The sequence below is a fragment of the Topomyia yanbarensis genome, chromosome 3 (genome assembly GCF_030247195.1).
Source record: "Topomyia yanbarensis strain Yona2022 chromosome 3, ASM3024719v1, whole genome shotgun sequence".
In the NCBI taxonomy this organism is placed as follows: domain Eukaryota; kingdom Metazoa; phylum Arthropoda; class Insecta; order Diptera; family Culicidae; genus Topomyia; species Topomyia yanbarensis.
In genome coordinates, this window is record NC_080672.1 from 210365483 (window position 1) to 210387739 (window position 22257).

Genomic DNA, 22257 nt, shown 5'->3' on the forward strand with positions numbered 1-22257 from the left:
ATCCGAAAAAGAAAACTTTATTGCCATGTGTTTTCAAGAAATTTCCATGATCAGTAGTGGAAATTGGTGGGTTGGAAAAATTGAAAGAACGATCAAATTGATTTTTATTGAAAGAATTGTTTTTGCTTAGGAAATCTTGCAGGATGATTTTTTTTTTGCTATTCTGTATTCATCAGAAAAAGAAAACTTTATTGCCATGTGTTTTCAAGAAATTTCCATGATCAGTAGTGGAAATTGATGGGTTAGAAAAATTGTATCCATCATAAAAAGCAAATCTTATTGCCATGTGTTTTCAAGAAATTTCCATGATCAGTAGTGGAAATTGGTGGGTTGGAAAAAATTAGGAGCACGATCGAATTGATTTTTATAGAAAGAAATATTGTTGTTTGCGAAACTTTGCAGAATGATTCTGTTTTCCTATCCTGCATCCACCAGAAGAAGGAAATTTTATTGCCATGTATTTTCAAGAAATTTCCATATTTAAAAACATCTTTGGCTTTATTCCAAACAATAATTGAGGCTTGCCAAATTGAAAATTATTTGGAAGTTCCATCAATTATCACATGTCACATTTTTTTGTAAAATTGGTTTTATTTCTCAAAAACCGATTTCCACACAGCATCGATGAAAACCTGATGAAATTTTTAGTTGTTGAAGCAAATATTTTCGACATTCCACAAATACCAACGAACGAATTTTTGGGTTCTCTGTAATTAATTTCCATACTGGACTTGACTGTTTTGAGACATTTTTGAACACAGATGTGTTTTCGTGTTTTCAGAAATTCAAGAAATCTTAGCAAAGTTTCCTCAGATTCTCATGGAATAATTATCATACTGATGCTTAGAAAATTAAATAACTCATTTTGCGAGATTGTAAACCAAAATAATATATTTGTTTTGATAATATTTCTTTTTCTTTTGTTTTATTGAGATTCAAGAGTAGGTATCACGAAAATCACGCTGAAAGCAACAACTTATTTTTTTGTTTCCGTAGCGTTATTACGCCATCAAAATGTGAGTTTTTCAGGAAGTATATTTCATAACGGTATTGATTGATTCTGTTTTCCTATACTGCATCCATCAGAAGAAGGAAATTTTATTGCCATGTATTTTCAAGAAATTTCCATGATCAGTAGTGGAAATTGGTGGGTTGGAAAAATTGAGAGGACGATCAAATTGATTTTTATTGAAAGAATTATTTTTGCTTTGGAAACCTTGCAGGATGATTTTTTTTTCTATCCTGTATCCATTAGAAAAAAAAAAAGATTATTGCCATGTGTTTTCAAGAAATTTCCATGATCAGTCGTAGAAATTGGTAGGTTGGAAAAATTGAGAGAACAACAAAAAAATTTTTATTGAAACATTGATTTTGCTTAGGATACCTTGCAGGATGATTTTATTTGCCTATCCTGTATCCATCAGAAAAAGAAAATTTTATTGCTACGTGTTTTCACGTAATTTCCATGATCAGTAGTGGAAATTGGTGGGTTGGAAAAAAATGGGAGCACGATCAAATTGATTTTTATAGAAAGAAATATTTTTGTTTGCGAAGCTTTGTAGAATGATTTTGTTTTCCTATCCTGCATCCATTAGAAGAAAATTTTATCGCCATGTGTTTTCAAGAAATTTCCATGATCGGTAGTGGAAATTGGTGGGTTGGAAAAATTGAGAGGACGATCAAATTGATTTTTATTGAAAGAATTGTTTTTGCTTAGGAAATCTTGCAGGATGATTCTTTTTTCCTATCCTGTATCCATCAGAAAAAGAAAACTTTATTGCCATGTGTTTTCAAGAAATTTCCATGATCAGTAGTGGAAATTGATGGGTTGGAAAAATTGAGAGGACGATCAAATTGATTTTTATTGAAAGAATTATTGTTGCTTAGGAAACCTTGCAGGACGATTCTTTTTTCCTATCCTGTATCCATCAGAAGAAGGAAATTTTATTGCCATGTGTTTTCAAGAAATTTCCATGATCAGTCTGGAAATTGGTGGGTTAGAAAATATTCGGAGCACGATCAAATTGATTTTTATAGAAAGAAATATTTTTGTTTGCGAAGCTTTGCAGAATGGTTTTGTTTTCCTATCCTGCATCCATCAGAAGAAAATTTTATCGCCATGTGTTTTCAAGAAATTTCCAGGATCGGTAGTGGAAATTGGTGGGTTGGGAAAATTGGGAGGACGATCAAATTGGTTTTTATTGAAAGAATTATTTTTTCTTAGGAAACCTTGCAGGATGATTCTTTTGTCCTGTCCTGTATCAATCAGAAGAAGAAAATTTTATTGCCATGTGTTTTCAAGAAATTTGCATAATCAGTAGTGGAAATTGGTAGGTTGGAAAAATTGAGAAGACCATAAAATTGTTTTTTTATTGAAACAATTGTTTTTGCTTAGGAAACCTTGCAGGATGATTTTTGATTGTCTATCCTGTATCCATCAGAAAAAGAAAATTTTATTGCCATGTGTTTTGAAGTAATTTCCATGATAAGTAGTGGAAATGGGTGGGTTGTAAAAATTGGAAGGACGATCAAATTGATTTTTATAGAAAGAAATATTTTTGGTTACGAAACTTTGCAGGATGATTCTTTTTCCCTATCCTGCATACATCAGAAGAAGAAAATTTTATCGCCATGTGTTTTCAAGAAATTTCCATGATTAATAGTGGAAATTGGTGGGTTGGAAAAATTGAGAGGACGATCAAATTGATTTTTATTGAAAGACTTATTTTTGCTTAGGAAACTTTGCAGGATGATTCTTTTTTCCTATCCTGTATCCACCAGAAAAATAAAATTTTATCGCCATGCGTTTTCATCAAATTTCCATGATCGGTCGTAGAAATTGGGGAGTTGGAAAAATTGAGAGAACGATCAAATTGATTTTTATTGAAAGAATTATTTTTGCTTAGGAAACCTTGAAGGATGATTTTGTTTGCCTATCCTGTATCCATCAGAAAAAGAAAATTTTATTGCCATGTGTTTTCAAGTAATTTCCATGATCAGTAGGAAATTGGTGGGTTGGAAAAATTGGGAGCACGATCGAATTGATTTTATAGAAAGAAATATTTTTCTTTGCGAAACTTTGCAGAATGATTCTTCTTCTGCATCCATCAGAAGAAGGAAATTTTATTGCCATGTATTTTCAAGTAATTTCCATGATCAGTAGTGGAAATTGGTGGGTTGGAAAACTTGAGAGGACGCACAGTGGGAAAAAATGGACCCAAAACGCGACTTTTTTGAAAAGGCTTGATGTCGTTTACCAGGTAAGGTTTTTCTAATGTAAAAAGGGCTGAAAAATTGATTGCTAGTATTTACAACGACCGCACGGTACGCTATCATGCCCGTTTTGCCCCAATTCTCCTTTCCGTTTGAATTTTCAAAACTGAATATATAACTCGGAAGAAAGCTGGAAACGGCTGACAAAAATAGATGTTTCTTATGTAAAAAAGTCCAGAAAATCGATTGAAGACATTTAGAATCATCTCACGAAAAGTATACACCCATTTTACCTCAATTCTCCGCAAAACTAAAGTTTGAAGTTAATCCTGGCTTTATATTTCGGTAAAAGGCTATATGCGGCTGATCAAAAGTGATGATTCTTATGTATAAAAATACAGGTTATAGTTTGAATATAGTAAGACTGGTCGCCCGAAACGTATGTACCCGTTTTACCCCAATTCTTCCCATAACTCAAGTATAAAGTCAAACCAGGCTCTACATTTCAGAAAGATGCTGAATGCGGTTGATCAAAAGTAGTATTTCTAATGCAAAAAATTCTGGGAAATCGATTGAAGACAGTTAGAATGGCCGCACGAAACATGTGTACCCGTTTTACCCTAAGTTCCTCTGATAACTCAAATATGAAGTTAAACCTGGCTGTACTTCTCCGAAAGAGGCTGACTGCAACTGATGAAAAATAGTAATTCTAATGTACAACAAATTCGCGTTCAGCCTGTTTTTGAAATGATGAATAAGGTATAACCTCACACATACATTACGTGAAGAATTGGGGTAAAACGGGTATACACGTTTCGTGCGGTCATACTAGCTTTCTCCAATCGATTCCCCGGAATTTTGTACCTAAGAATAACTACTTTTTATCAGCCGCATTCAGCCTCTTCCTGAGAGGTACAGCCAGGTTTAACTTCACATGTCAGCTATAGGAGAAATTTGGGGTAAAACGGGTACACATTTTTTGTCAAGTCAAGTCGAACTATCTTCAATCAATTCCCTGGACTATTTAACATAAAAAAAATACATTTAATCAGCCGGTTTCAGCCTGTTTCGGAAATAACGAGTAAGACATTACTTCACACATACATTATGTGAATAATTGGGGTAAAACATATACAAACGTTTGGTGCAGTCATTCCAACTATCTTCAACTGATTCTCCGGATTTTTCTATATAAGAATTACTACTTTTCATCAGCCGCATTCAGCCTCTTTTCGAGAAGTACAGTCAGGTTTAACCTCACACTTGAGCTATGGGAAGAAGTTGGGGTAAAACAGATACATGTGTATTGTTCGGTCATTCGAACTACCTTCAATCGATTTCCTGGATTATTTGGCATAAAAAATAATTTTTGATCAACCGCTTTCTGCTTCTTTCTGAAATATTGAGTAAGGTGTATCACCACGCTTGTATTATGTAAATAATTGGAGTAAAACGGATATAAACGTTTCGTGCGGCCATTCCAACTATCTTCAACCGATTCCCCGGATTTTTCTATATAAGAATTACTTCTTTTCATCAGTCACCTTCAGCCTCTTTTCGAGAAGCACAGTCAGGTTTAACTTTTCACTTGAGATGTGGGAAGATTTAGGGTAAAACGGGTACACATGTTTCGTGCGGCCATTCTAACTATCTTCAATCGATTTCCCAGAATTTTTTGCATAAGAAATACTACTTTTGATCAACCGCATTCAGCCTCTTTCTGAAATGTAGAGCCTGATTTGACTTTATACTTGAGTTATGGGAAGAATTGGGGTAAAACGGGTACATACGTTTCGGGCGACCAGTCTAACTATATTCAAACGATAACCTGGATTTTTGTACATAAGAATCATCACTTTTGATCAGCCGCATATAGCCTTTTACCGAAATATAAAACCAGGATTAACTTCAAACTTTAGTTTTGCGGAGAATTGGGGTAAAATGGGTGCATATGTTTCGTAAGATGATTCTAAATGTCTTCAATCAATTTTCTGGACTTTTTTACATAAGAAATATCTATTTTTGTCAGCCGTTTCCAACTTTCTTCCGAGTTATATATTCAGTTTTGAAAATAAACTCAAACGAAAAGGAGAATTGGGGCAAAACGGTCATGATAGCGTACTTTACGGTCATTTTAAATACCTGCAATCAACTCCCCAGACATTTTTACATAAGAAGTATTCATTATTGATTACAACACTTAGCCCTCTATCAAGCTATTGAGTAAAGTCGCGTTTTTGATACTTTTTTTTCCACTGTGCAATGGTTCGCCAGCCACCAACCTGATGACGTGTCGACGGTGAAACACTTGAAACAAAAAATATCATACTTTATTAGCCTAACCACCATTAGTGCAATGTTGTCTTCCTGCTAACTAATTTTGTCATGCGAGGGTGGGTGTGTGAGAAGGATGAAAAACCTACGAACGAACCACTCCCCAGTTTAATTCGGGATGCCTTGTGTAATAGCGGTGGTATAAAGATGATGGGGTTGAGAGGGAGAGGGGTATGAGTGATGGATGGGGTGGTGGTCTAAGGGGGGGGGGGGTACAATGAGGGGTGAATTAAGGGGAATTTGAATTGGTGGTGACCAGTGAGGGGGAGAGGGGTGTAGCCCTCCTCTGTTAAAACCCAGAAACCTTATGTCAATCGAAAAAAAATAGGCTGACGATTTTTAGAGTGATTGCATATTTTTTCTATATAAGAAAGGCAAAAATTTCTGTGTGGACTCCGGAACCGGAAGTCTGATCAACTAAAAATTCAATAGCAGCTTATGGGAGCGTTATACCGTTCATTTGAAACTAAGTTTGAGCGATTTGATTCAGCCAACTCTGAGAAAAGTGAGTAAAACAAATGAACAATAATGACGATAAATTTAGTTGATTAATAACTAGAATAATTACAAAAATCTCCAAAAAACGCAAATTTTGAGTTATTTTACTAGTAAAAAGTTATGTAGTACATTTAACTATGTATTGTTTTCGTTCGTATTTCATCTTGTGGCATATTGTGCAAAGTTTTATGCTTTGCCGAATTTTTCTATTCATTCCGGGAAAATAATATTTCCTGGAAATTACCTTTTGATTTTCCCATATGCCTCTGTGTGATTCCTCATGGGTTTTCTCTATTGTTCTGTCTTGTTCTTCTGCGGTTTTTAAATCCTGTAGAATTGTTTGGGCTACTCAGACCTTGAAGGTTTTGCATCTATTAAAGTAATTTTATAAACGAACTGTATTGTGGGAATAACTCGTTCGGAACAATGAATGCAGTTAATTTTTTTTGAGTTCATGTTATCTTTGAAAATTTTTATAACACCGAAGGCTACTTTTTTTAGTGTTCTTCGATAAACACGGGGAAAATTTTCTTCTAACTGTTCTTCGTCTTGATCCGAGAACTGCAGAACAATTTGATTGGAATAGTAGTTCAAGGGGTGTAATGTCATGGGTACGCACTCGCTGTCATCGGTGTAAGCTGAGTGTACTGTGGCATCAGGGGCCGTACACAAATGACGTAGCTTTTTTTCGGCGATTTTTGACCCCTCCCTCCCCCCACGTAGCATTTGGTCACAAAATTCTAACCTCCCCCTCGTAAATAACGTAGCATTTACCTACCCCCTCCCCCTCATCCCATGCAAAGCGCCCGGGAGATGAAAAAAAATTACATATGTTTTTCAATTATTTTAAATACCTACATGTCCTTTCAAAATGTTTGACGACTTTTATCAACATTTTCATTATAACAGCAAATTGCGTGTAAAATAAGCCCATTTCATGACAAATATAGTGTTGAAAGTTTTGTTTTGAATTTTATAAGTCAAAGGGAGCATGAAGAGAAATTCTCTCAGTTCACAATCGTGCAGCCGCCAATGATTGTAAGAAGCATACGTTCATCTAAATTACTAAATTTTGTTTGGTTGAATCCGAAGTGAAAATTTAATTCAGCTTTCAAACTAAGTCTACTAATTAGCAACATTAGCTAACTAATGTATCAAGTTAAATCCGCATACAAAATCTTTTTGTATTTTCGCGAACTTGCAATTCCGCGAATCGTAAAATTTACCTCATGAAAAACCGCATCAAAAGTAACTTGTTTGAATTTAAATTTATTTCTCTTGGGAATGGATGATCATTAAATTGTTTTCTCTAAACAATGGGTTTTAAACTTAATGCTACGTCGCACAACTTCTGACCCTACCCTCCCCCTCGTCACACTTCGTCACAAATTTGGTATACCCTCCCTACCCCCCAAAATGCTACGTCATTTATGCATGGCCCCTCATCTGTGCCATTTTCTTCTTCAGCTTCGTTAGCGAGAGAGAGCGTCAGCTACCACGTTTTGCTTTCCTGGTTCGTACCTTATTTCATAATCGTACTCTTCCAAGACTAACCTCCAGCGAATTAGTTTGCTGTTTGGATTTTTGAGGTTCAATCCATATGCCAATGGCTGGTGATCAGTGTAGAGCATGAATTTTCTTCCAAAGAGGTATAGACGAAAATATTTGCATGCCCATACGATAGCGAGTAGCTCTTTCTCTATAGTAGAGAGATTTTCTTCGGATTGAGTAAACGTTCTGGAAGCAAAGGCTATTGGTTTGTCGAACCCGATAGGTCCCTGCGATAATACGGCACCTACTGCTGTATTCGAAGCATCCGTAGTTAAAATAAAGTCTTTATCAAAATCTGGGTATTGGAGAACTGTGCTACTTGTTCAAATATTTTTGCACTTTTCAAACGCTTCAATGAATTCATCTGTATGCTGAATAGTCTCATCCTTTCTATGACATTTTGTTAGTGGTCTTGCGATTCGAGCAAAGTCACGAATAAATTTTCGGTAATAGCCTAAAACTCCGAGGAATCCACGTAATTCCTTTTCATTTTTAGATATTGGCCAATTTTTTATGTTTTCAATTTTTTTTGGATCGGGTTTTACTCCGTCTGCTGTTACAAGATATCCTAAGAAGGAAACTTCTTTATGAAGGAATTCACTCTTATCGAGTTGAATCTTCATATTATATTATTTCAGACATTCAAATATTTTCATAATATTTTCCATATGCTCTTGTAAACTAGTATAAAATATGATAATGTCGTCCATGTAAATGAGATATATCTTTCCAATAAATTCTCAAAGAATTTTGTGCATCACTCGTTGAAAGGTTGATGGAGCATTGCGAAGGCCGAAAGGCATTCGAAGAAACTCGTAGTGCCCGCGATCGACACTAAAGGCTGTCTTTGGAATGTCCTCTGTATGTACCTAGATCTGGTGAAACCCAGACGCCAGATCTAACATGGTAAAGTATTGTGATCGACCTAATTTGTCCAGAATATCGGTAATGTTTGGGATCGGGTACCGATCCTTAACAGTTTTTTCATTTAAATGTCTTAAATGTGACTAACATAGTCGTAAATGTGACTAACATAGTCGAAATAAAAATGGAAAAATGAAAAGGAACTGATAGAAATCTATCGGCAGCGGTGGGTAGCCGCTGTAGACACAGCCATCATCTTACACAATGTAGCAAACCCACTACGACTGTAAGCGCAGTGACAATAGTCTAATAAAAATCTATCCCGGCATTCGAAAAGCAAACAGAGATGAACAGCAGCGATCATCATTGATTGATGCTAATCGTCGACAGGTTTTCAGTGGTGATCTTGCGTGGCTTTTCTTTTGAAGGTTCTCACGGTAAAGGTGGACAATAGAGTGGGACACGGTTGTATGAAAAAAAAATTGCTCCGAGTAACTTTTTGGGTCCCATTTATCTGCCAGAACAACTCTGCAAATTTTAAGCTCAATCGATGAAACTATATTTTTGCGCCCACGGTTTAAAATTTACATGGGATTTCGTATGGAGAAATCGTCTTTTGCAAAATAATTCGTCCAAGAGTCTCCCGTTACCTCCTAAAAATAAATAGATGTCTGATTTTTATAGGAAATTTGTCAAAAAACAAAGTCTAGAAGATCGCGAAACGATCTGATGCTTTTGGAAAAAGTTATTAAGCAAAAACCGATTGATGCCCTGAAGATTGATGAAAATTTCACTTTTCATAGCATCACTGCTGCTGTCAAATTATTTACAAAATTTTTAATTTTCTTTTATTGTGTGCAAAAGGGGCCTCAATTTATCCCTCAAAACTCTTGCGAAGTGCCAAAACAGTACAGATAATTGATTTAGATACATTTAGAGAAGATCAAAAAAAAATTCATATAATTGGACAACCAACCGCAGTGGTGCTAGAAAAAATGAATGTTTTATCAATCGTCAGAGAATCAATCGGTTTCAGCTTAATAACTTTTTTCTAAAGCGTCAGATCGTTTCGTGGTTTTCGAGACTTTGTTTCTTTGTTAAATTTCCTATAAAAGCCACATAACGGTTTATTTATTCCCATGCAAAATCCCACGTAAACTTTAAACAGCGGGCGCAAAAATATAGTTTCAGGGAAGGAGCTAAGAATTTGCACAGTTGTTCTAGAACCCAAATGGTACTTAAAAAGTTGCTCGGAGCTGGAATGTAATTTTTGTCCCACCCTAATGGACAAGTCTGTCTATGCCAGGAGACATGCTGTGAACTCGAGTGATTCGTAGTTATGCTGCCTAAGCTCGACCCTCATTAGCAGAAGACAAAAGTTAAGCGCGTACGATATTAAGCCTATTCTAATGACCCTGCCACTTCTAGTTTTCCAATCTGTATACTTCACATCCTTGCTCTTACTTAAGTACAATGGCTCTAATTTTCATAACTTTCCCTAATTTTCAAAACTATCCAGTAATCTCTAACTAATTGAATGTCGTTAAAATGTAAAAAAAGAAAATGTGACTAACATAGTCGAAATAGAAAAGGAAAAAAGAAAAAGGAACTGATGGGAATCCATCGGCAGCGGTGGGTAGCCGCTGTAGACACAGCCACAACCTTACACAATGTAGAAAACCCACTACGATTGTAAGCGCAGTGACAATAGTCTAATAAAAATCAATCCCGGTATTCGAAAGGCGAACAGAGATGAACAGCAGCAATCATCTTTGATTGATGCTAATCGTCGACAAGTTTTCAGTGGTGATCTTGCGTGGCTTTTCTTTTGTCGGTTCTCACGCACGGTGTTCCTAAAACCGTTATTAACAAAAAAATGACCATAAATTTGTCATACGGCATTCGAAAGATATAGTATCCAAGCATCTTCTCAGTGAATTTCAAAATGATCCATCGAGAGATTCGAGAGAAATTGCAATTTGAAGTTTTATGATACGTTTCATAAGGCTACCAGCAAACACCCACGGGTTTGGTCCTATCTCTATAAACAAAAAATATTTGTCTACTAATTTAGGACATGGCATTTGAAAGATATAGTAATCAAGTATATCCCCTGCAAGTTTGAAAATATTTCATTGACGGAATCGAAATTTATAACGGTTCCGATGTGGTATGCGGTCATAGATGGGTTTTCTACCAGACTTCAAGCGTGAATCCATATTTGCCCATTGACTATTTAGATTGTTTATACGTGTCGCGATTTTTAAAGGAAAACCTTACTATTTAATTACATAAATATAATGTACAAAAAGTGTTATTCATATGGTGCACTGAAAAAATATGAAAATAGGGTTGCCTACCATATGTTAAATATAAAGTGTAAAAATAGATGAAAGTTGGAATGTTTACTTCAAAAGGCCATATCTCAATGGTTTGTTGACCGATTCTAATTATTTTTTTCATTATTGAACAAGTAGACGTTTCATCGTTAATTTTCATTAAGAAGAATATAAAATAGAGTCATCTACATCAATAAATAGACAATATAATTGATCTCAACTATATGTATTATCATTACTTAGTGAATATTTTTGTTTAAAAATAGCGGCCTATCCATTTTTATGTACTAGTTGATTGCAATTGCTGTATAAACATCTGCATGTCAAATTCTCATGATTAGTTTCGACAATAAAACTGACAATAGTTAGAGATATGAGCAGATGAAATTGAACATTCCCTTTGACCAGTTTTAACATCTGTCAACCCAACCAGCGAATCGCGATTGTACAAAATTTCCAACAAAAACCGTATCATAACATAAATTGATCTGAATCAACAAATACCTTCAAATTTTTTAAATTTATGGTTTTATTTTTGCATCATTTGTATTTTGCGTTCGTTGCATTAAACTAATGTATATAAATTGATAGGTCGTCGCTTTGAATATAAAATTATTCACTAATTAGTGAAAATACATATAGTTGAGGATAATTATGTTGTCTATTGTTTGAAGTAGGCAGTTCTATTTTATATTCTTCTGAATGAAAATTAACAATGAAATGTCACTTGTTCAATAATGAAAAATAGTTAGAATCGGTCAACAAACCATTGAGAGCCTTTTGAAGTAAACATTCCGACTTTTATTCATTTTTTTTTAAATCACACATTATATTTAACGTTTGGTAGACAACTCTATTTTCATATTTTTTCAGTGCACCATATAAATAACACTTTTTGTACATTATATTTATGTAATTGAATGGTAAGATTTTCCTTTAAAAACCGCGACACGTATAAACGATCTAAATAGTCAAAACTTGGATTCACGCTTGAAGTCTGGTAGAAAACCCATCTATGACCGCATACCACATCCAAACCGTTATAAATTTCGATTCCGTCAATGAAATATTTTCAAACTTGCAGGGGATGTACTTGATTACTATATCTTTCGAATGCCATGTACTAAATAAGTAGACAAATATTTTTTTGTTTATAGAGATAGGACCAAACCCGTGGGTGTTTGCTGGTAGCCTTATGAAACGTGTCATAAAACTTCAAATCGCAATTTCTCCCGAATCTCTCGATGGATCATTTTGAAATTCACTGAGAAGATACTTGGATACTGTATCTTTCGAATGCCGTATGACAAATTTATGGTCATTTTTTTTGTTAATAACGGTTTTAGAAACACCGTGCACGGTAAAGATGGACAAGTCTGTCTATGCCAGGAGACATGCTGTGAACTCGAGTGATTCGTAGTTATGCTGCCTAAGCTCGACCCTCATTAGCAGAAGACAAAAATTAAGCCCGTACGATATTAGGACTGTTCTAATGACCCTGCCACTTCTAGTTTCCCGATCTGTATACTTCACATCCTTGCTCTTACTTGAGTACTATGGCTCTAATTTTCATAACTTTCCCTACCCAGTAATATCTAGCTAATTGAATGTCGTTAAAATGTAAAAAAGAAAATGTGACTAACATAGTCAAAAAAATGTATTCAATGTTTCATAAAATGACCCACGGCATGCTTCAGAACATCACAACAATACTAGCGTTATAAACATAATTGACCCATGTTATGTGGGATTCCTTTTATACATAAGACAACTATGCGTAGAGCTATAGAACACATGCTTATAAGAGATTAGCATTCCACTGAACGAAATAAATTAAAAACCAATACAAGTCTTTGTAAATTAAGAGGTTTCTTTCCAACACATAAACACACATTTAGTCAGTAAACAATGTAAACCTTTGGTAATGTAGAAGAGAAGGTCACACAACATAGGTCCTCATAAATTGTTTCGTTTCCCGCAGCAATACTGTCGTAGCTTGTTCCGCATTCAATATCTATTGTAGGATCAAAAAATTGAAAAGTGAGAATATATGTACATAAATATCAATTCCATGAAAAAAAGTTATACGATTTCTCATACTTTCGTAATATTTTTGTGCGATCAATCCTTATAGAAAAATACTACAGGCGAATTTGGATCACGTAATATGATTGGCTCTTTCCATATCAGACTGGTCCATAAAATATCATGATTTTGCAAAATTTATATTTAATAAGAAATCATAAATTTTGAACCGCTGCACGGTGGGAAAAAATGAACCCAAAACGCGACAATTACCAGGAAAGGTTTTTTTGAGCATGAGCATGAGCAAGAAGACTGTACAATTCGTAGTTGCTGCTCCGTGATTGACCAGAAAAAGCGAAATTGCACAGAGAATCAACGAATGGGGCATGGGAGTAGCAATCCATCCTTAATGTGCACGTTCCGAGAATTCCATACTTTGAACTGTCAATAACGGCGCCGGCCACGTCCTTGCAGTCATCGAAGGAAGGAAGGAAAAAAATGTTAGTGTGACAACCGTTGCTATGGAGACCGTGTATACCTCTGCATCTCCACGCTTGTCACGGAAAGGAGTTTTTGTTAGAAGGGTGGGGCAAAAGATGGGTGGGTAATGTCTGCGACATAACCGGAGAGATGTAGAATACATAAGGAACACGTTCTTCAAATATGTTGATACTCATTGGAATTTTCGGACAAAAGGTGATTTGGGGGAGGAATATTTCAAATTATTCTTTACAAAAATGATGGTGGTCCTGAAAAGGACCGTTTTTATTGGCGTTGTTGGCCTTGGTGAGGGAGATGGCTAACGATGAAATGAATTGTTAGCATGAGAAAGTCGCATAGTACTGGCCAATGGCAGAACAGATAATAATTGATTCCTGAAAATCAATTTTTCCTTATTCATGTAAATTATACATACTTACAAATCTAATAGAAGATTCCTGGTCATATTTCTGAATCATTGGTGCGAACATTGTGTAATTTGGTTAAGTACAATAAAAGTTACAAACTTTCCAAACTCGACCTTCTGTTCCTTCCGAAATATTGAAATGGAGAGTCTATATTAAACCGTTAGTCGTGGTCACAATAAAAAAAGATGGGTGGGTAATGTCTGTGACATAACCGGAGCGTCGTGACTTCAATTCGAGACGTTTAATTACGGCTGAACTTTATAAGCTTAGCTCGACTTTGAAATCCTGCACAATCTCACGAATCAGACGCTGGTAGGGCCATTTTGTTTGCTACCAGAACGGAGCTGCACAAAAAAATCATTTAATGCAGTTAGTTCACGGAGGCTGCCAAAAAGCTCGAATAGAAGCATGCGACTTCAACGTTTCTCTTAAACACATGCAATTGAAGCAACACTGATCCCTAGAGGGATGGTGAGGGAACACGCACATTCGTTTTGTTTATACTGATAATAGCAGCAGAAAGGAATGGAAAAGCAGTGCATGAAACGAGCGAGAGGATAATTTAAATTTTTGTTCCGTGTGCAAGCTACTTCTTTCCACACAACGTATTACGTTGCTTGTTGAAAATTTGTTACACATCTTAAAATGAAAGTTTCAGTTTAACTCTCACTAGAACACAATTGATTGGTCCTGAAAAGAACCGTTGCTTTTATTGTAATTTACGCCCACACCCAGCGGACACTGTGAGCCAGTTTGGTTTCTTTTGCGAGAAAGTTACATACTTGGCGCACTATTTTGAATCCTCAAACAAACCGACCCAGTAGGCATCACTGGCTTCATTACGGCTGAGTTTTGTAAGCGTAGCTCGACTTTGAAGTAATACACAACCTTACGAACCAGACGCTGGAATGTTAGCCAGCGGATTAGTTGCTCCATTGCCCTTTAGTTGGGGCGAAATACTGGCATGGCGACAGTTCCTGATCGGTAGTTGGTTGCGATGGGCCACCAGTTGCTGGGGCACTTTTTCGGACCGTCTTCATTGCCAACTGCTTTTCTCCGGTGGACTGGCTGCTTGCTAGTGCTTGAACGAATACGAATGATGAGAAAAACCGACCGACCAATATTCATATACGAACACACGAGAAAGCACTACTATCGCTCTCTCGCTCGTTTTCGTGCCATTCCTGTGCCTTTCCTTTCCGTTCGGCTACAAATACTAGCATAACCAAAACGAATATTCTGTCTTTTCATCGCCTTCAATCTACTGGCCAGTGCTAGCAAACTTGCATGTTCAGTTTTTCAATAACAACATTCCAACAATATTTTCAAAGAATGTTGCAGATTTGAAAAGAAGGAAGGAAAAGATTTTCACAAATTTAGATTCTTTTGTCTTATTTGTTAGCGCTGATACTGGCCATGGGATGGTGGGGGAACACGTACATTCGTTTTAGTTATGATGGTATTAGCAGCAGAAAAGCAGTGCACGAAAACGAGCGAGAGAGGATAATTTAAATTCTCTTTCTTTCTTTCCACACATCGTATTTCTTATATAGCTTTCTGAAAATTATTTGTTATACACCATAAAATGTAAATTTCAGTTTAACTCTTATTAGAACACAACTGATTAGTCCTGAAAAGAACCTTTTTTGTTTTATTGCGGGAGCATAATTCAGACACACTCCCCGCGGACACGATTAGCCAGTTTAATGTATTTGGCCTGAAAGTTATGCGCTTGGCGCACTATTTTGCATCCTCGAACAAACCAACCAAGTAGGCATCGTTGGCTTCTCGGAGCATCATTACGACTGAGCTTTGTAAGCGTAGCTCGACTTTGCAGTCCTGCACAATCTCACGAACCAGACGCTGGAACGATAGCCTACAGATTAGTTGCTCTGTTGCCCTTTAGTTGGGGCGAAATTCTTGCAGGGCGACAGTTCCTGATCGGGTTGCGATGAGTCACCAGTAGCTGGGGCACTTTTTCCGACCGTCGTCATCGCCAACCGCTTTCCTTCGGTGGACTGGCTGCTTGCTAGTGCTTGAACGAATACGAATGATGAGAAAAACCGACCGACAGATATTTATATAATCGCGCTAATATGCACTACTATCGCTTTCTCGCTCGTTCTCGTGCTGTACATGAGCCTTTCCTTTCCGTCCAGCTTCTAATGGCCTAACCAAAGGAATATGCCGTCTTTCCCCCACCAACTGCTCTCGTCAAGCAACCCAATACGAATAATCATAGGAACAAACATGTAGTGGACTTATATATAAACTTTTCATTATTTTATTGTTCGGTTGGTGCACCATATTGACGGCTCTGTGCGGGATGGGCTGAAAATTTCCACTTTTCCGAGTCGTTTTCGAAAGATTTTTCAAAACACAATTTTTTGTTATTAGTGCATGTTATACATACTTCAAATTTTAATACAGCATAGAGGAACATATTTTCAACAAATTGTCCTAAAAATCAAATCATTCTGTTAAGTATGATAAAAGTTATTAACGTTCAAAATCTGACGCGGCGCCGCAGCCGATATATTGAAAGCTTAAATGTATTCTACATTAAAAAGTTACACAAATCTGGATTCACTTTTATAAGTGATGCGATCTATTATAGCTGCCGAGAATTTATAATGGATTCATCGTTTGTTGAATGAATGTGGATATTGTAAGAATTCAACTTAAATTCCTTGTCAGCTCCTACGCAAACGATAACCGCGCGCGTCGTTGTGTCAACCGGAATGAATCCTATGCTCTATTTGCTTCTGAAAAGTAATTAACATCGAACCGGTATAATGTTTACGATTTAAACTAGTTGTAAAACGTAGATTCGTTAGTTGGGTTTCGACCTCGCCCCAACTAACGAATACGATTCGCTAGTTGGGTCGATTGACAGATGCCAAAAACTTTCGAAAGACATTCTCTGTGTCTGTGTAGAAAGAAACTGTTCAAATTTTTATCTATTGCCTGTTTCATTGTCAAAATAAAGTGAGACGGCACCAGCGATGATGAATTGTGGGAAAGTGAAAATTGGTGGGATGAACCGACCACACATATGGAATTCAACTGCGCAGATGAACGTATGCACGTGTTTATGTGCGAAATGTGGGTTTAAGGCTCAAGAAACCTTTCCTAAGCATGTGCAAGAACCGAACGCCCACCGGCATGCGTAGGAAAAACTATGCTCAGTCCCGCCACCAGTCCACCCACACAAATCCCCTCCTCCCCAAACTCCAAAATAAGAACAGCAGTCGATCTATCAGACCACCATGACTCAAACCATGCAAAACAGTTGGCGGAAAAACAATGAACCAAGCGAAACGGTGCCCCTGAAAAAGTTGCCGCGATTCATTGTCACACTATGCTAGGGTACGTCACACAACTGTGTAACAAAAAAACACATGTACCCCTCCCCCAAAAGCACCCCGCCCGATCGATCGCCCCGCCTACGGCAAATCACCCCGCACAACCTGAACCGCGGCAATCCAACGTATCGACTGATACTCCTCCTCCAGAGTCCCGAAGAGGTTCCACATGGGTAAACCGGTCGCACAGCTGAACACTCCGCTCCCACGCACACACGAACCAAAATATGCAAAGTTCGCAAATTTTGTATCTCCGTCCTATTCATGCTGTAATAGAGTTCTCAGTGTATGCGAAATTTAGAGCCTCTGTTTGACAACTTCTTCCCTCCCACAATGAATACGGGGCCACCATAAAACTTTCCGATAATGTTCCATCATGCTAATTGTTTTTTTTTATAATTAATTAATTTATTTAGGCCCAAATGCGGTAGCTCGACGAGGCCGATTGTTTGTATTTTTTACAATAAATAAAAAAAACATCTACGTTAAATTTTTGGTCTCGTTCAGACGCAGCTTTCTGCTGCGTGTTGAGATCCATTTTCTAGGGGGCGAAAGATTGCCAGTGTTGTCCACTGCAATTTGAGGTTCGATCCGTTTGTCTTCTTTCGCGTTGTCGTTCATGTCCATGTCCTCATCCGTAGTACTTTCCTGCTGCTCGCGGTCAGATGTTCCAGTTTGTGTCTTACTCTTACCGGTCGTTATTGTATGTTCGTATTTTTCGGCATTCGTTTTGTTGTTGTTGTTGCTGGTTGTTGGTGCTTGATCCGGAGATGTTGGTTTTGCAGCTGTTAGTGGTTTAGCGTAAAATGGTTCTGGGCTGATTTCAGTTGGATTGGTTAAGTTTTCCTTAACAGTTTCTACGCAAGGTTTTCCGAGGTGCAGCTTCTTCGTGCAGAACTGGCACGTAGGAATTTACCCTGGGTACGTGACTAGTGATGTCTGTTGAATGAGAGCATCGTCCCTTCCTAACACTGTGAAGCTTAAGTATAAGGGAATTGGCTTGGTCACACGCATTCTCACCACACGAACACCGTTAGGGATGCCCGGAAAAAAAAATCCTCCATGTATCATGTGTAACGGAGTCTACTTCTCCGTATTTTTGCAAGCATTTTTTAATCGCGCCGTGAGGGGTACGCGTAGCCAAATCATGGACACGAACTTCTACGGCGCCGTTCTCGATGTATACGAGAATGCTATATTTAACATTGCCGCATTCGGCGGTGTGCTGCATGTTGTTTCGCGAGGCGAATGACTCAGCTTGGTTAATGTTGTTGAACGAAATCAGCACCCAATGTTTGATATGATGCATTTGTAGGGTTTTCACTTCAGCCAGATTGAGTTCCATCTGCACTTTTAATAACTGTTCCACTTCCCGAATGGCTGGTCTTACGGGGCATTTTGAAAAATCAACAGCAACACAGTTCGGCCGCATCTGTGTTGCTTTTTGCTGGGCACCGTCACTCATCACTATATCGCACAGTAGGTATAGGCTATTGTTATATGGACTGCTTGTGTGATAGGCACCGATTGATTTTTAGGTAGAATTGACTGTTTCACTTGCGCGGGACGATTTTTTGCTTCTGCTCAGGGCGAGATGTGAAGACAAACTGCATGCTAATTGTTGTTCCATCACGTACTTATCATGCTAATTGTTAAGCATCAAATGCCAAGGGGGCATTGTATTGACTGGGTTATTAAAATGATTATCTAGAAAAAGCAGACAAAAATCACTGGTTGAACCGATAAATACCATGTATACAAACTCGACCCGAAATGGCGAAACCAGACAGAGCAAATGAATGTGGAACCCCTTTCGCCACATACAAAGAGGGTGACCAGATGCCCTGGTTTCAATTTCACTGTTATGCTGTCCAAAAATGCGAGGAAAACGACTGACACCACGCGCCAACGCTGAAGCTTCAATCAAAACCACGAACATTGAATAATAACAATCAAGGCTAATTAGTCAGACCTTTATTAGTCGACCAAAAACTAATCGATTAATTTCTTATAATAATCGGCTAGTTCCATTAATCGAAAACAAATCAGACATCATTGCTCACATTTGTTCTGCGGAGACCAGATTACAAACTTTTTCGATACACAGTTTGAGCACTATTCATACCATCATCCGTATCTGTGACAGTTCAGCACAGCGCACGGACATCAACACTCTCTCATACACACAACATGCGCGGTCCCACACAGGCACGCCGGACAAGTACGAACGCGCACACATAACAAATACGGGAGAACAGCGGATTTCATGTATGGCACATAATCGGATGTGGCGTGAATCCCGCTGCATTCAGCTGAGCCATTTATATATTTAGACATCACTAGCTGGAACCCGAGTATTGGATGTCATCGGAATGTGTTCCACAGCGGCACAACACATTTCAACACAATTACAAATACTACAGGCGAGCCACTTCAAATGTTTAAACCGACTGACAGTCTTGCACATGACATCTGGTGGAAAACAAATCCGCAAGCAGTCTGTGTGTGTGAAATGATCCGCCTAGAACCCCACAAACGATGAACACACCAACACATATAGATAATACAACTGATACTTCCTTTGGTAGCTTCCATTTATCAGATAGTCGCCAATATAACTAATCTTCGTTTTCAAACTTGAAATTTTCTCGCGTAAACTATAGTGTAACTTCTTTATCACTATCGAAGAAATTTTTCACCACTTTTTTCCACAGAAAATTTGATCAATTGCCGGGACACATTTTGTTCACTACTCTACGACAGCAGCGTTGCCATTCCACCCCGTTTACCAGGATGGTTTCTTTATGTAAAAAGGTCTGAAAAATTGGTTGCTAATATTATCAACGACCGTACGGTATGCTATCATGCCCGTTTTGTCCCAATTGCTCTTTTGGTTTGAGTTTATGTTCAAAACTAAATATATAACTCGAATGAAAGTCGAATACCGCTGACCAAAATAAGTATTTCTAATGCAAAAATGAATCAAATGAATCAAATGAATGAAATTAATGAAATGAATCAAATGAATCAAATGAATCAAATGAATCAAATGAATCAAATGAATCAAACGAATCAAACGAATCAAACGAATCAAATGAAACAAATGAATCAAACGAATCAAACGAATCAAATGAATCAAATGAATCAAATGAATCAAATGAATCAAATGAATCACATGAATCAAATGAATCAAATGAATCAAATGAATCAAATGATTCAAATGAATCAAATGAATCAAATAAATCAAATTAATCAAATTAATCAAATTAATCAAATTAATCAAATTAATCAAATTAATCAAATTAATCAAATTAATCAAATTAATCAAATTAATCAAATTAATCAAATTAATCAAATTAATCAAATTAATCAAATTAATCGAATGAATCGAATGAATCGAATGAATCGAATGAATCGAATGAATCGAATGAATCGAATGAATCGAATGAATCGAATGAATCGAATGAATCGAATGAATCGAATGAATCGAATGAATCGAATGAATCGAATGAATCGAATGAATCGAATGAATCGAATGAATCGAATGAATCGAATGAATCGAATGAATCGAATGAATCGAATGAATCGAATGAATCGAATGAATCGAATGAATCGAATGAATCGAATGAATCGAATGAATCGAATGAATCGAATGAATCGAATGAATCGAATGAATCGAATGAATCGAATGAATCGAATGAATCGAATGAATCGAATGAATCGAATGAATCGAATGAATCGAATGAATCGAATGAATCGAATGAATCGAATGAATCGAATGAATCGAATGAATCGAATGAATCGAATGAATCGAATGAATCGAATGAATCGAATGAATCGAATGAATCGAATGAATCGAATGAATCGAATGAATCGAATGAATCGAATGAATCGAATGAATCGAATGAATCGAATGAATCGAATGAATCGAATGAATCGAATGAATCGAATGAATCGAATGAATCGAATGAATCGAATGAATCGAATGAATCGAATGAATCGAATGAATCGAATGAATCGAATGAATCGAATGAATCGAATGAATCGAATGAATCGAATGAATCGAATGAATCGAATGAATCGAATGAATCGAATGAATCGAATGAATCGAATGAATCGAATGAATCGAATGAATCGAATGAATCGAATGAATCGAATGAATCGAATGAATCGAATGAATCGAATGAATCGAATGAATCGAATGAATCGAATGAATCGAATGAATCGAATGAATCGAATGAATCGAATGAATCGAATGAATCGAATGAATCGAATGAATCGAATGAATCGAATGAATCGAATGAATCGAATGAATCGAATGAATCAAATTAATCGAATTAATCGAATTAATCAAATTAATCAAATTAATCAAATTAATCAAATTAATCAAATTAATCAAATTAATCAAATTAATCAAATTAATCAAATTAATCAAATTAATCAAATTAATCAAATTAATCAAATTAATCAAATGAATCAAATGAATCAAATGAATCAAATGAATCAAATGAATCAAATGAATCAAGTGAATCGAATGAATCGAATGAATCAAATGAATCAAATGAATCAAATGAATCAAATGAATCAAATGAATCAAATGAATCAAATGAATCAAATGAATCAAATGAATCAAATGAATCAAATGAGTCAAATGAATCAAATGAATCAAATGAATCAAATGAATCAAATGAATCAAATGAATCAAATGAATCAAATGAATCAAATGAATCAAATGAATCAAATGAATCAAATGAATCAAATGAATGAAATGAATGAAATGAATGAAATGAATGAAATGAATGAAATGAATGAAATGAATGAAATGAATGAAATGAATGAAATGAATGAAATGAATGAAATGAATGAAATGAATGAAATGAATGAAATGAATGAAATGAATGAAATGAATGAAATGAATGAAATGAATGAAATGAATGAAATGAATGAAATGAATGAAATGAATGAAATGAATGAAATGAATGAAATGAATGAAATGAATGAAATGAATGAAATGAATGAAATGAATGAAATGAATGAAATGAATGAAATGAATGAAATGAATGAAATGAATGAAATGAATGAAATGAATGAAATGAATGAAATGAATGAAATGAATGAAATGAATGAAATGAATGAAATGAATGAAATGAATGAAATGAA

The 22257-nt window shown here is 36.4% G+C and overlaps 1 protein-coding gene across 5 annotated transcripts in view; it reads right to left on the reverse strand.

Annotated features, from left to right (window-relative positions):
• LOC131690670 (protein vav) overlaps positions 1-22257 on the reverse strand; it is a 1592017-nt gene that overhangs the window by 993105 nt on the left and 576655 nt on the right. For all 5 annotated transcript variants that reach the window (XR_009305611.1, XM_058976597.1, XM_058976596.1 and 2 more), the window contains exon 5: positions 12716-12813. Coding sequence is in view for 4 of the 5 variants with exons in the window: in XM_058976597.1 (XP_058832580.1) it covers positions 12716-12813 (98 nt within the window). In the remaining variant the exon portion in view is untranslated. The remainder of the gene's footprint in view (positions 1-12715; positions 12814-22257) is intronic.